At 40.5% G+C, this 13,725-nt stretch overlaps 1 protein-coding gene across 9 annotated transcripts in view; it reads left to right on the plus strand.

Annotated features, from left to right (window-relative positions):
• LOC307165013 (glutathione hydrolase 1 proenzyme-like) overlaps positions 1-13,725 on the plus strand; it is a 34,252-nt gene that overhangs the window by 16,084 nt on the left and 4,443 nt on the right. For 8 of the 9 annotated variants that reach the window (XM_079882263.1, XM_079882260.1, XM_079882261.1 and 5 more), the window contains 2 exons: positions 5,901-6,016; positions 6,492-6,607. In XM_079882263.1, the coding sequence (XP_079738389.1) occupies positions 5,901-6,016; positions 6,492-6,607 (232 nt within the window). Of the gene's footprint in view, positions 1-5,900; positions 6,017-6,491; positions 6,608-6,743; positions 8,025-13,725 lie in introns of those variants that run through there. The other variant, XM_079882265.1, reaches the window with a different exon arrangement.

Below are 13,725 nucleotides of genomic sequence, written 5' to 3' on the forward strand. Positions count from 1 at the left end.
CTGAAACAGAACTGGGACTGGAAACAGAACACCAAACATAGACAACGTAACCACACAAGACTACAGACACAAGGAGACTAAATAGGGGAGCAACCAAAGGAGGGTAACGAACACAACAGGTGGGGCAAATTAACCAATAACTAGCTAACAAGACGGGCGGGGCTAACAATGAACATGAGCACCTGACTTAACCTAACCAACACCTAAGTTCAAAACAAGACAGGACAAACATGTGACATAACCCCCTCCTTAAGGAGTGGCTTCCAGACACTCCACTAGAACGGGGGGGACAGACCAGGGCGGGACGGGGGGGACGGGGACAGACCAGGGCGGGACGGGAGGGACAGACCAGGGCGGGACGGGAGGGACAGACCAGGGTGAGACAAGAGGAACAAACTGTCCATGGGAGGACCAGGGTGGAGACTTTCCCTCGGGCGGCCAGGGCGGCGAAGACCCCTCGGGCGGCCACGGCGGCGAAGACCCTTCGGGCGGCCACGGCGGCGAAGACCCCTCGGGCGGCCACGGCGGCGAAGAACCCTCGGGCGGCCACGGCGGCGAAGAACCCCCGGGCGGCCACGGCGGCGAAGACCCCTCGGGCGGCCACGGCGGCGAAGAACCCTCGGGCGGCCACGGCGGCGAAGACCCCTCGGGCGGCCACGGCTCAGGAACAGGAACTGGCGGCACCGTCTCAGGCACTGGAACTGGCACCACCAACTCAGGCACTAGATCTGGAACCAACGGTTCTGGAACGGACCCTGGCTCCGGCTCTGGAACGGACACTGGCTCCGGCTCTGGAACGGACCCTGGCTCCGGCTCTGGAACGGACACTGGCTCCGGCTCTGGAACGGACACTGGCTCCGGCTCTGGAACGGACACTGGCTCCGGCTCTGGAACGGACACTGGCTCCGGCTCTGGAACGGACACTGGCTCCGGCTCAGGAACGGACACTGGCTCCGGAACAGACACTGGCTCCGGCTCAGGAACAGACACTGGCTCCGGCTCAGGAACAGACACTGTGGGTCCAAAAGGTCTCTCCAGGATTCTGGCCAGACGCTCGAAGTAATCTGACAATGTCCCAGACGCTACCGGCTCGGGCACTGGAACTGGCCCCACCGGCTCGGGTCCTGGAACTGATACCACCGGCTCGGGCACTGGAACTGGCACCCCCAGCTCCGACTCAGGAACAGACACCACCGGTTCAAGTTCAGACACAAGCTCGACGGCGGCCATCTTATCCGAAGACACAGGCTCGGCGGCGGCCATCTTGTCCAGAAACATAGGCTCAGCATTTGTGACGTGAACATTCCTGGGTGTTTCTAGGATCTTCCGTAGCGTTGAAAAATAATCCAACAATGTTCCAGTGGCCATCTCCTCAGGGAACACCAGCTCCGCGTCGGCCATCTTGTCCGAAGACACAGGCTCGGCAGACGTGACGTGAACAGTCTCTGACTGGGCAGACGTGACGTGAACCGTCTCTGGCTGGGCAGACGTGACTTGAACCGTTTCTGACTGAGCAGAACTGACCTGAACCGTCTCTGGCTGGGCAGACGTGGCATGAACCGTCTCTGGCTGGGTAGGTGTGACGTGACCCGTCCTTCTTCTCCTCCTGCGTCTCGAAGTCCCTGGGATCATCGGCGTTGGAGTCACCGGCGTTGGAACCCTGGGAACCGGCGATGAAAAACACTCGGGGCTGAACCTCGTCGGTCCTTGGTCACGAAACGACCAAACTGGAGAGTACTGTTGGTGCTCCCTTCTAGCATCTCCTCCCCTGTGTCCTCCACGAATTCCCCTGAATTTAGCGAGACGGGTTCCTCTGAAAGACTCACTCTCCCACGAAACGAGCCCGTGAGTCTCCATGCTGCTGAGTCCTCAAGGTGGTGGTTACGTTCTGTCACGTTAGATACAAACAAAACCGAGGACTCAATTGCAGCCAAAACAAGAAGAACTTGTCATCCAACATGCACTTCTATGCTTAATTCTTGTTTCCCTCATAGGAGCGACTTCATCAAGCAGCGTTTTATAGCAGCTCTTGATGAAGTCGCTCCTATGAGGGAAACAAGAATTAAGCATAGAAGTGCATGTTGGATGACATCTGAAATTGTTGACATGATCAGACAACGTAATAGATGTTTCAGAAAGTTTAAAAAGTCTAAACTTCCAGCGGACTATAACTCTTATGCTTATCTTAGAAATCAAGTTAATTGCAAGATACAGCAAGCTAAGTCTACATTTTATACTGATTCCATTGCTGCAAATGTAAAACAGCCTAAAAAACTGTGGAAAATTCTCAATGATATGGGATCAACAGCAAAGGCAAAATCTAAGTCTGGAAAAGCGGGGCTTATTATTCAGAATGAGATGTGTTTTGATAAGCGGCTGATTGCCTGTCATTTTAACCATTATTTTACAACCATTGCTGCCAGTTTGGTCAGTAAATTGCCTGGTGTTTCTGACAAATTTGGCATAAATTTTGTTAACTCTTTTTATAAAAGTAAAAATGTCTCTGCAGGTGCATTTGTAATTAGCCCGGTCACAGAGGATAAAGTAAAAGCGATCCTCTCCACCCTGTCAGTGAATAAGGCCTCTGGCTTGGATCTTATCCCCTCCAGGTTTCTTAGGGATAGTGCAGGGGTTATATATAGTATTCTTACCCATATTATAAATTTGTCCTTAAGTCAGGGTGTTTTTCCAAGCGATATGAAAAATGCCAGAGTGGTTCCTCTTTTTAAGAAAAGTAGCAGAGCTGATGTTGGAAATTATAGGCCAGTATCAATCCTGTCAGCTGTATCAAAGATTTTTGAGCGCCTTGTGTATGAACAGGTGGAGGAGTATTTCATCAGGCATGATTTATTATATGAGCTCCAGTCTGGCTTTAGAGCTGCATACTCTACCGACACCTGTCTCATTCACCTTTTTGATTATGTGCGTCAGAATTTTGATCGAGGGAATTATGTTGGTATGCTATTACTTGACCTGCAAAAAGCATTCGACACTGTGAACCATAAGATTTTGATTTCTAAATTACAGTGTATGGGTTTTAGTAACTCAGCACTTATATGGTTCACTTCTTTCTTAACAGACAGGACCCAGGTCTGTGATGTTGAGGGGACCCTGTCTGATCCACAGAGTATAACATGCGGGGTGCCCCAAGGTTCGATCCTGGGGCCCCTGTTATTTTTAGTATATATAAATGATATATCAGCTGCGGTACGGTGCAAGTTGCTATTATATGCTGATGATTCTGTTTTACTTGTCCCAGGGTGTAATGTTAAAGACATTGAAAATACTCTTGGCATAGAGCTCGAGTCTGTCAGCCAGTGGCTAGTAGACAATAAGCTCTCTATGCATCTGGGCAAGACTGAATCAATTTTGTTTGGTACAAAAAGGAAACTGGCAAAATCAAATACTTTAAAGGTGATGTGTAATGGGTTTGAAATTGTATCCAAATCAAGTGTTACATATTTGGGTCTAACATTGGATCAATCACTTAAAGGTGAAGCCATTGCAGCCAAGGTTTTAGCCAAATGTGCCTGTAAGTTAAAGTTTTTATATCGCAAGACAAAGCTTTTTGATTCCTCTGTAAAGAAATTATTGGTATTAACTCTGATTCAATGTCATGTAGATTTTGCTTGCTCTGCATGGTTTTCTGAGTTGACTGCGAAATTTAAAAATAAATTCCAAGTGCTGCAAAACAATGTTATTCGGTACCTATTAAAAGTACCCTCCCGTACTCATATAGGTAGGGAGGAGTTTACAAGAGCTGGTCTACTACCTGTACATCTAAGAGTAGAACAACTTAAGTTAAATCATATGTTTAACATTGTTAATGGTCATGCCCCCAAATATTTATGCTCTAACGTAAACATGGTCCATACGCAGCATGGCTATAATACTAGGGCCAGCATCCGCTCTTGCATAGTTCCTAGAGCTACAAATGCAATTAAAAATTCTTTCTTTTATACTGGTATCATGGCATGGAATATTTTGCCTACTGCTACAAAACTCCTATCATCAAGAGGGATTTTTAAAACACAGGTCAAAAAACATTTATGGGATAGGGTAAATTAGTTATTAATAGTTTGGAGAGTCTTTATAGTGTTTTTATTTTGTTTTAGTTTGTTTTACGTGATGTTTTTTTTACCCTCCTCTTCATATTGTATGGGTTTGTTTTTGTTTTTCTTTATTCTTGCCCATTGTTTCTGTTTATTGTTTTACAGTGTGTAACACCAAGGACCATGCTGGAAATAAGTATTTTTACTTTAGCATGTTATCCTTTTGGATTACTGTTTCTTTCTTTTTGTACCGGTTTGATCCAGAAATAAAATCAATCAATCAATCAATCAACTTTAATAAAAAAACACAATAACAAAAATACCCACGAGGGGGAAAAATACAAGAAACTCTGAAACAGAACTGGGACTGGAAACAGAACACCAAACATAGACAACGTAACCACACAAGACTACAGACACAAGGAGACTAAATAGGGGAGCAACCAAAGGAGGGTAACGAACACAACAGGTGGGGCAAATTAACCAATAACTAGCTAACAAGACGGGCGGGGCTAACAATGAGCATGAGCACCTGACTTAACCTAACCAACACCCAAGTGCAAAACAAGACAGGACAAACATGTGACACACTTCTACAGTTCAGTGTATGTTCACGAAATGTTCTTATTCTTATTTTTCTAAGGCTGCCCCCTAATAGTCGACTAAACGTTAGTTGACGAGAAGAATTGTATTAGTCGAAGAGTCACAAAAAAAGTCATGCAGTCTGTGAGGGACAGATCGTTAACAGCGGATCCTTGTGGTAATTACAAGAAATCCAAGCATTCGCCTGTCATCCATCGCCTCAACAGGGGTCATTAGTACACTGGCTTCCAGGGGCCTACACTGGGAGGGAGGCTAGTAGGGAGCCTAGTAGACATTTAAAGCTTTCTATAGATATATTTCTCATGTCTGCGAGGCAAGTAGCTGGTTTTGCTGCTGTTTTGCGGCAAGCTTTATGCGTGGAATTAAACGATCATTATGGTTAAGTTCCCCCCCCCCAGTAAATATTTCAGTAATTAAATTAATATGAACGTGCGATTAGTTGACTAATGGCTTAAATGAACAACTTCAGGGGTAGCTCTATATTTTTCTTCAAGCAAGAATGTCAGAGGCAGTCTTTAAGTCTGTCACTGTCCTCTGCAAGAATAGTCAGTAGATTTGACTTGTACCAAAATCATTCAAGTCAGCTAGTGGGACATAGCCTTTAGCAATACTTATATTAAAGGGTTAGTTCACAGAAAAATTAAATTTCTGTCATTAATTACTTATCGTACATTTTCGGAACACTGATGAAATCCGAGAGCTTTCTGACCCCTCCATAGACAGCAATACAACACACACTTTCAAGGCCCAGAAAGGTAGTAAAGACAACGTTAAAATAGTCCATGTGATTAGAGTGGTTCAACCTTAATCCCCGACAGCAACATAGTGACGGCCCAGATGTGGGCCAGATCTGGACCAACACTATGTTGCTGTCTGGGATGTTATGATGCAACAAGAAAACATTTTTTTTTCTTTCTGGGCCTTGAAAGTGATTTCATCAAAAATATCTTCATTTGTGGTCCGAAGATCTTACGAGTATGGAACGACATGAGGATGAGTAATTAATGACAGAAACTTCCTTTTTGGGTGAACTAACCCTTTAAACACAACAGAATAAAATACAATAGTACTTATTTTTTTAAGAAACTGCACTCTTCCTTTCAAAAATATAGATTCGATTTTAATGCAGAATAGATTTTTTTTTAAAAAGATGTTAATGTACTTTTGGTGTCTATATTAATGAAGCTCTGTTGCTTTGCTGTTGTTTTCAATCTTGTTGTCTGGATATTTTTTGTGTTCTCACAGTTTTGGTTCTGGGGTGATCTCACGCTTAACAGGCATTATATTTAATGACCAACTGTGGGATTTCATTGAACCTGAGGTGATAAATGAAGTTATCAAAAACAACTTAATTAAACCAGGTAAAAAAGTAATAATAAAAACATGCATGCCTTGAGTTTAAATGATTTACAATATTTACTTTTTTCCCGCCATTGACTGAATTTCAGAAGCTTTGATGGACTCAATCTACTCCATCTATGTTTTGATCATCGCTCTGAATCATCCGGATCGGATGTAGTCTTTGACAAAAATGCGATTTTCTAAGCTTTTTTTTGCAGAATGTTTTTTTATGAAACTTATCCACATTCAAGTGTTGATAAATAAAAGAATGCTTGAAGCTAGAATTCTTTTTAATCTGTTCTTTCGCTAGATATATTGCATGTTCAGACATTCATACAACAAAATATTCTAGGGGCCATTAAAATTTTGTGAAAATGCTCAGAAATGCTTTCGATGGCTGGCAACTTAAAAAAAACTGGCGGGGAAAGAGTTGAGTACAAGAAAAAATACCTATATAAATATAAATGTTCATAAAATACTATTTGTTTTGACAAGGTAAAAGGCCACTTTCATCAATGTGCCCCACAATAATATTGGACAAACACAGCGGACAAGTCAAAATGGTGGTTGGAGGTGCAGGTGGGACAAATATTACCACTGCAACTGCTCAGGTAACAAAAAACACTTACAGCATTGCTCAACATTATATAACAGCACATTACAGAAAGCAATATCAATACATTGACATTTGATTATTCTGAATTACTATTCTGAACTTGAAAAAACATTTGTTCTAAATTTGTCAAGGTTGGAGTAAAGGGAAGAGGCGAGGACTTGCAGAGTATGGGTTTTTATTTAATAAAAAAACAAAACAAAACAAAAACTACCCTGAGGGGGAAAACAGGATCGGCTGCAGGACTTGACTTGACCTAACTACAGATGGTGGTCAACCAGAATGAGACTTTTACCGCCGCCGTTCCCGCGGCGGCAAAATTGGGATGTGTATTTGCTGCCTTTTACCGCTGAGTGGCGCTGTAATCACAGACTTTGAAAAGTGTCAGTTTATTCTCTTTATGACGTAATCTGCCGCGGCAGTAATCTGAGCTGAGGTCACAGATAAATTCAAGATAAATATTGTGGTTAAACGAATTCAAATTCATTAAATTTAAACAAAGTAGACACACGTTAACATTGTGTGCCCAGTTTTTCTATAATTTAGAAAGGCTATGTCAATAGGTTACTTGTCATTTTCTTCGTGTTATTTTAATGTGTTTGTAGATTTATTAACTGAAACATAACAGTGAAATAAATTAAAATAATTTACCGTGAAATTAAAACATTTTCAGGACTTGCAGCTCCTAACCGATGTAGTCGGTTTAAGCATTCTTTGTTATATTCAGAACTAAATATAGCCTTACATGTTACAAACTTTTAAAACAGAGAAAATAGTAGACGTTGGCGATTCAGACGATAGCTCTGTGGTCAAAGCATTAACAAGAGCCTCTCGGAGCTTCAAACGATCTGAGATCGAATCTCAGTGTAGCCGACAGTGTTGATGCTTAAATATGTATCTGTTTATTAAAGTCAATCATCTTGTTTAATTAGGTATCAATTGTACATTACAACATAAATTTGCTACATTCCCGCTGCAAAGACGACACATTTGATGAAGGAAGACTGTCAGTCGATCGCACCAGAAAATGAAGATGATGAAGCTCGTCTTTAATCTGCTAAATTATTTTTTTGTGTGTGTGTGAATCATTCACGAGATTGAGATGACTGACAGTGATACCCGGCCATATCAACGGAAGACATTTTTCAAAACAGATCGAACAAATCAGAAAAATACTTTCAATACAGTATTGCTTTCAAGTAAAAAATAAACAATGAAAATGTAAAATAAAAATAAAATTAATTAAGTTTGAAAACCCATCGCACATTTTAAGATATGAATAAAGTGTCGGGACAGTTTATTTATTTAAACAGGGTTGCATCGATAGAGTTTATTCCCTTTGTGATGCAAAATAAGAAACACAGAATCTTAGGCCTATTCTTGCAACATTTTAAATTTCTATTGTCAAAGAAATTGCAGCTAAATTAAAAAATTAAAACGGTACAAAACGGTAAAAGTTCAAAGCAACATAAATTAAGAACAGGCGTTTTTCTTTGCCTCTCTCGCGATGGATATTTTTTTAGTAAGTTTGGTCTCCCTCACTGCGCGCGGCGGGTCTTTCTCGAAATTAAGCATTTCAGCGTAAAAAAACACCATACAGCTGATAATACTGTATATGTCGCTGTGTGTCATCCACACAAATCACGAAAGAAAAAACTGTAACAAATAGCTTTTGTTCCTTCAAAGATACAACATGCCTTGCTGAATTCACCTTACAATAAAACGAGGTGGGTCGCCAATAAAAGAGCTCTGTATCTGCTAAATTTAAATTGTTTGTGGAAAACCTATACAATCAATAAAACTACAATATATAATTTAATAAGATATAGGGCCTACTGTACATAGGCTATGGACTTTTGGAGATTTTGAGATTAATCCTTAAAAGAATTTTGCCTTTGCCTTTGCCTCAGGCTGGCTCCGACACTCTCCATATGAAAGACGGAACATTAACACCTCTGTCCTGCACCCCCACGATAAAGCAACTATTGCCTTCTCCAAACCCCCCACAGGCTAGCTGAGTTTGCAAAACAAAACAAAGCGTTTGCCACTCGTCGTGCCAAACAAATTATAAACTTCAATATTTAATTCAAAACAATCTCAAAACGCTTTGTGACATTTTGAAAAGCCGTGGATGCATTACTGCCACTGGAACCATGAACGCAACAGAATACTGGTTCTGATTTTATTGTTTGTCGTTTAAACGTCATATATATGAATTATTATAGGCTACAGAAGTAAAGTCATTGTATAATATTTGTTCCTTAGTGTAAAATGGAAATGCATGGCGATTTTATTTTGTAAATAGGCAAAAAAAAAAATGTTTTAGAAGACAAATCTCTCTGCATCAACAATAGACTATAAAATGCATTAATAGGCTAATATAAAAATACCAGTAGTCCAAGTTAGTTCGGGATTCGAACCCGTGTCATCTAAATGATCGTAACGTACGTTCAACCACTCGGCCACTATTCACTCGTTGCGATATGGCCTAATGTTCCAGTGTGTGTTCGCTCACACGAGCGAGAAACGCTCTTCATTCAAATGAACGCGCCGCCGCATTTGTTGAACACTAATTCAACATGCCAGAATAAAACCTGGCTTTAGAACAATGCATAGTGCCACTCGTCGTGGTGTGCCAAAAAATTACAATAATTTAGTTTAATTTATTTAAGTGTTAATGTTTGAGTTAAAAAATCCTCTACAAATTAAATTAACCCAAAGTCGGCTATAAGAGTCATTTAGGCTACGTAAAAAAGCAAAGGGCTTACAGTCTTAACATTTAGGCTACTTTGCTTAAATTCGATACATTTATTTTCAGTAGGGCCTAATACATTTGTAGGGATGTAATTTCAGTATGCTTTACCAACGCTATGTATTCAATTAAAGTTCCAAGAGGTCTGGGGTGCGTTTCCCGAAAGCATCGTTGGCCAACTATGGTCGCAAGTTCCGTCGTTACCAATAGAGTTCAATGGACATTGCGATGAACTTGCGACCATAGTTGGCCAACGATGCTTTCGGGAAACGCACCCCTGGTCTCTATATTTCCTTCCCAGCTGACACTTATATGCAAGTGCACAGCAAAAATCACAACTTGTGCTTGCTGCGAACGCAAGTTATTTAAGGTGTCTCAACTGTACACAGTCTACAGTGTGAATTCGTTACAAGGTTTCATTTAATTACATTAACGTGCAGCAATTTGTACAAATAGAGTCTATAGGCCTACTATACTGTTGTAGACATTAAATAATCTCATTTAGTATCATATTTGTTAAAATATTATAATGTTATTTTTTTCCATCTATGTTGAATATGAAAAGTGAACAGCACGAGTAAGATAGGATGCATTATATCGAGAGATGGATATGGAGTGGGTCAGACATGATTTTGACCACTTCATTAAGTTTTGTTTAGTAGAAACTTTTTTTTAAAGTGAATTTCGTTTTCTATAAATTGTATCTTAATTTTAATCATTTTTTCATCACCCAATTGTCTGGATTCAATAAGTAAGAGAAGCAAACAGACACTAATCATAGAGGCGCCCGTGAGGTCACTTGCATTGCACGTCAGCTGGAGCGCATCTCATCCTCCTAATTTAACGAAACTCAGCGTATGCCTCACACAGACATGATAAATACATCAAATACACAAAGCTTGAAGTGTCTTCAAACGAAATAATTCAAAACGAAAAAGAAAAAGGCTACTCTCTGATTATGTCTTTGTGCATTTCTCTCTAGGTGCGTTCACTACAAATATGGCGATCGTCAACTTCATCTTTGCAGTCGACACTGTCAGAAAACACTAGTTCATTGATAAAAATCATATGAAGACAAGGCATATATTAAGTTATTTTAGCTGTTATGAGAAAAATAAATCTAACAAAACCTAAAATCTAAATCTAATAAATAAAAATAAAAAATATTAACGCCAATTCAACATGCCAGAATAAAACTTGATTTTTGAACGATGCGTAACGCCACTCGGCCTGGTGTGCCAAAACACTACATTTTAAACTTCAATGTTTAATTCAAAACAATCTCAAAACGTGTTGTGAATTTTTTTAAAAGCCTAGCCTATATACATTAAGGGCATTGAAACCAGGATCTTAACTAAAACGTGTTCCGCGTAATCTCTCAAAAAATATGCCACACTACTCCATGTAATTTTTTTTTTTTAAGGACTGCTTTTGAAATCACTATAAATTACTGTGCAATTGTATCGCTCACGAGAGCTCTTCGTTTATCTAATTCCTCAATAGAATAGTAAAAATATTCAGCGTCATTGCTCCTAACATCGTCTCTATTTTTAACTTTTGATTCTATTTTTTCAGCTGTAAAATTGATTCTATCTTTGGTTCTATTCTGTTGTAGCCTAATAGGCCTATTTATATATATATGAAAAATATGCCTATTATTTAACCCACTTACATTTTAAAATACGGCAATTGCTGCTGTTTTGCACAATGTCCCTTTGCGCCACCTTGCGGTCATTTCGGGAACGACTTTGAAATGCGGCTGGTTTATTTTCGCCGCGGTAATAGGCTTTATGCCCAGCTCCACTACTTCCTGAACTTCAGCCAGCTCCTTTGTTTCCTGTCTGCCATTATTGGACAAACTGATTAATCCAGGTTTGTCTGATTATTGTTGTTGTGACTACTGAGGTCAGGCACACCTGGATTAATCAGTTTGTCCAATAATGGCAGACAGGAAACAAAGGAGCTGGCTGAAGTTCAGGAAGTAGTGGAGCTGGGCATAAAGCCTATTTCGCCGCGGCGGCTGGCGCGGCGGTAATAGGCATTCTGGTTGACCACCATCTGTAACAACCAGTGTTGGGCATAGTACTTAAAAAAAGTAATTAGTTATAGTTACTAGTTACTTCTCACAAATAGTAACTGAGTAAGTAACTGAGCTACATCATTATAAAAGTAACTCATTGCCAGGGAAAGTAACTATTGCGTTACTTTAAAAAAAAAAAAAAAAAGTTTGAATATGTCAAATAACTTGGATGCCCCCAATATTAAATATGTCAAATGAATGAAATGGTCACTAAATAGAATACATTTTTATTTTATTATTACATTAAACATTGTACACTAATCTACACTATTTTAATGTTGCTGTGGGACAATGTGAGAGACATCTATTAAATGCAATATATTATAGTAAATATTATCATTACTATTGTGGAACAATAAAGCACAATATATGGTTTAGAACTTTTAATATTTATTGCACAGACCACAATTGGCCAACAAATAAGAAAAATAAATTATGCTTCTTGAGAAATATACCAAAAATGAATAAATAATAATAATAATAATAAAAATACATACTCTTTGTAGTGCAAATTTTAAAAAATTATAAAATTGTCACACAACTTCACAAACTGGTAGACATACTGTATAGCCTTCTTGAAGTATTTTCTTCCTCACAAAAGTAAACAGTTTAAAAAGAAGTGCTCTCAATATAATACTGAACAATGTACCAAAATAATAATAATCATTTAGTCATTTAGTCATTTAGCAGACGACTTACAAATTAGGACCAAATTAAGCGAGTCATTGTGAAGGGAAAAGGAAAGAATTATTTTTTAATTTTTTTATGAGATTAAGTGCTCACAGAAGAGATGACTTTTCAGTTGACTTTTGAGTGTTGTCAGGGATTCTGCATTCTGGATGAGGGTGGGGAGATCATTCCACCAGCATGGAACCGTGAATGAGAATGTTCTGGAGAGTGATAATAATAATAAAATATAATAATTTGGGGTTTTATTTTTAAGCCAAAGTCTTGGCGTGTTTGCCACACGTGTCCACAACCAGTAAAACAATGTTTTCTGGGAACGCTCCCTGCAGGTTATTTTGAGGTTTTATTTTTTAACCTAAAGAGAACATTCCAAGAACGTCACCTGTTATTTTTTATAACCTAAACAGAACCTTCCCAGTTCCCAGTTTTGTAGATTTTATTTTTATAACCATGTAAACTAATTAAAACGTTGCAGATGATACCAGTAGGCTACAGAGATTAATCTAATGCTGAAATGTGTAATTTATTTATGAACAAACTATAATGCTCGAACACCCTCGGCCTCTCTCACTTTTGTCCAGTCTGGCGCCTCATAAACACACACACACATACACACACACAGAGAGAGAGAGCCTACTCGGATGAAAACCGCTTCAGTGAGCTCAATTATAGTAACGCCACATTTATTATCAGTAACGGTAACGGCGTTGTAATGGGGGAAATGTCTCGGTTACGTATGTAACCCTCGAGACGTAGTCGACATGCCGACTTATTGGGATCACGCTTAGGAAGCCTGTCACCTTCGAGTATTGTTAAAATGAGCCAATGCACATTGGCGTGCGTGAATTGCATCACACGCTCCGCCCTGCAGCGCAGGTATAAATACAGAAGTAGATGCACGCACCAGTTGTTTTTCGCTGAGGAGCCAAGCGGAGCCCGGAGTCAGCGGTGGTCCAGCAATAGTGGCGACGGGACTACGTCTCCGTTCCCTCCTTCAGGAAACGAGGGGTTACAATCGTAACCGAGACGTTCCATTTCAGTCGCTCACGTTCGACGTAGTCAACGTGTCAACTGATTGGGATCCCTATTAAAACGCCACTAGTGCTGCCACCTTCCAGTGCCTAGACAAAAGCCTCCTGATCCTCCCGCATATGATATAGGGCAGGGCTTAGGCCAGGAAAGTCACTGCTGTTCCACAGGACCACTGGGAAGCCACATCCTGCCCGAAGGGAGGTAACGTGGAGAATAACACATATGGACTGAGCGAAATACTGGGCAGTACAACATATGAAATGTCACTGGGGAGGCTCCAGCCTAAAAGATGGGAGAGGGGGAGATGCAACCAGACAGTGACGGCAGAGCAGGCTCTGCCAAGGGAAGACACGGGCTCGCCGCAGGGGGCCAGACTGTGGAAGAATACACATATGGGATTGCCGTAGTGATCGCAACATATGGACCCAGCCTAGCACAAGTTCCACCCGTGCATAAGAGTGATAGGCCTAGCATCAGACACTCTGCCACGTCCATTGCCGAGGGGTGTGGAGGAACTCAACAGGGTTCGGCAAGAGGGGAACTCAACTGAAGCAAAATGGTGCAC

Source organism: Squalius cephalus (assembly GCF_949319135.1).
Source record: "Squalius cephalus genome assembly, chromosome: 9".
Classification (NCBI taxonomy): Eukaryota; Metazoa; Chordata; class Actinopteri; order Cypriniformes; family Leuciscidae; genus Squalius; species Squalius cephalus.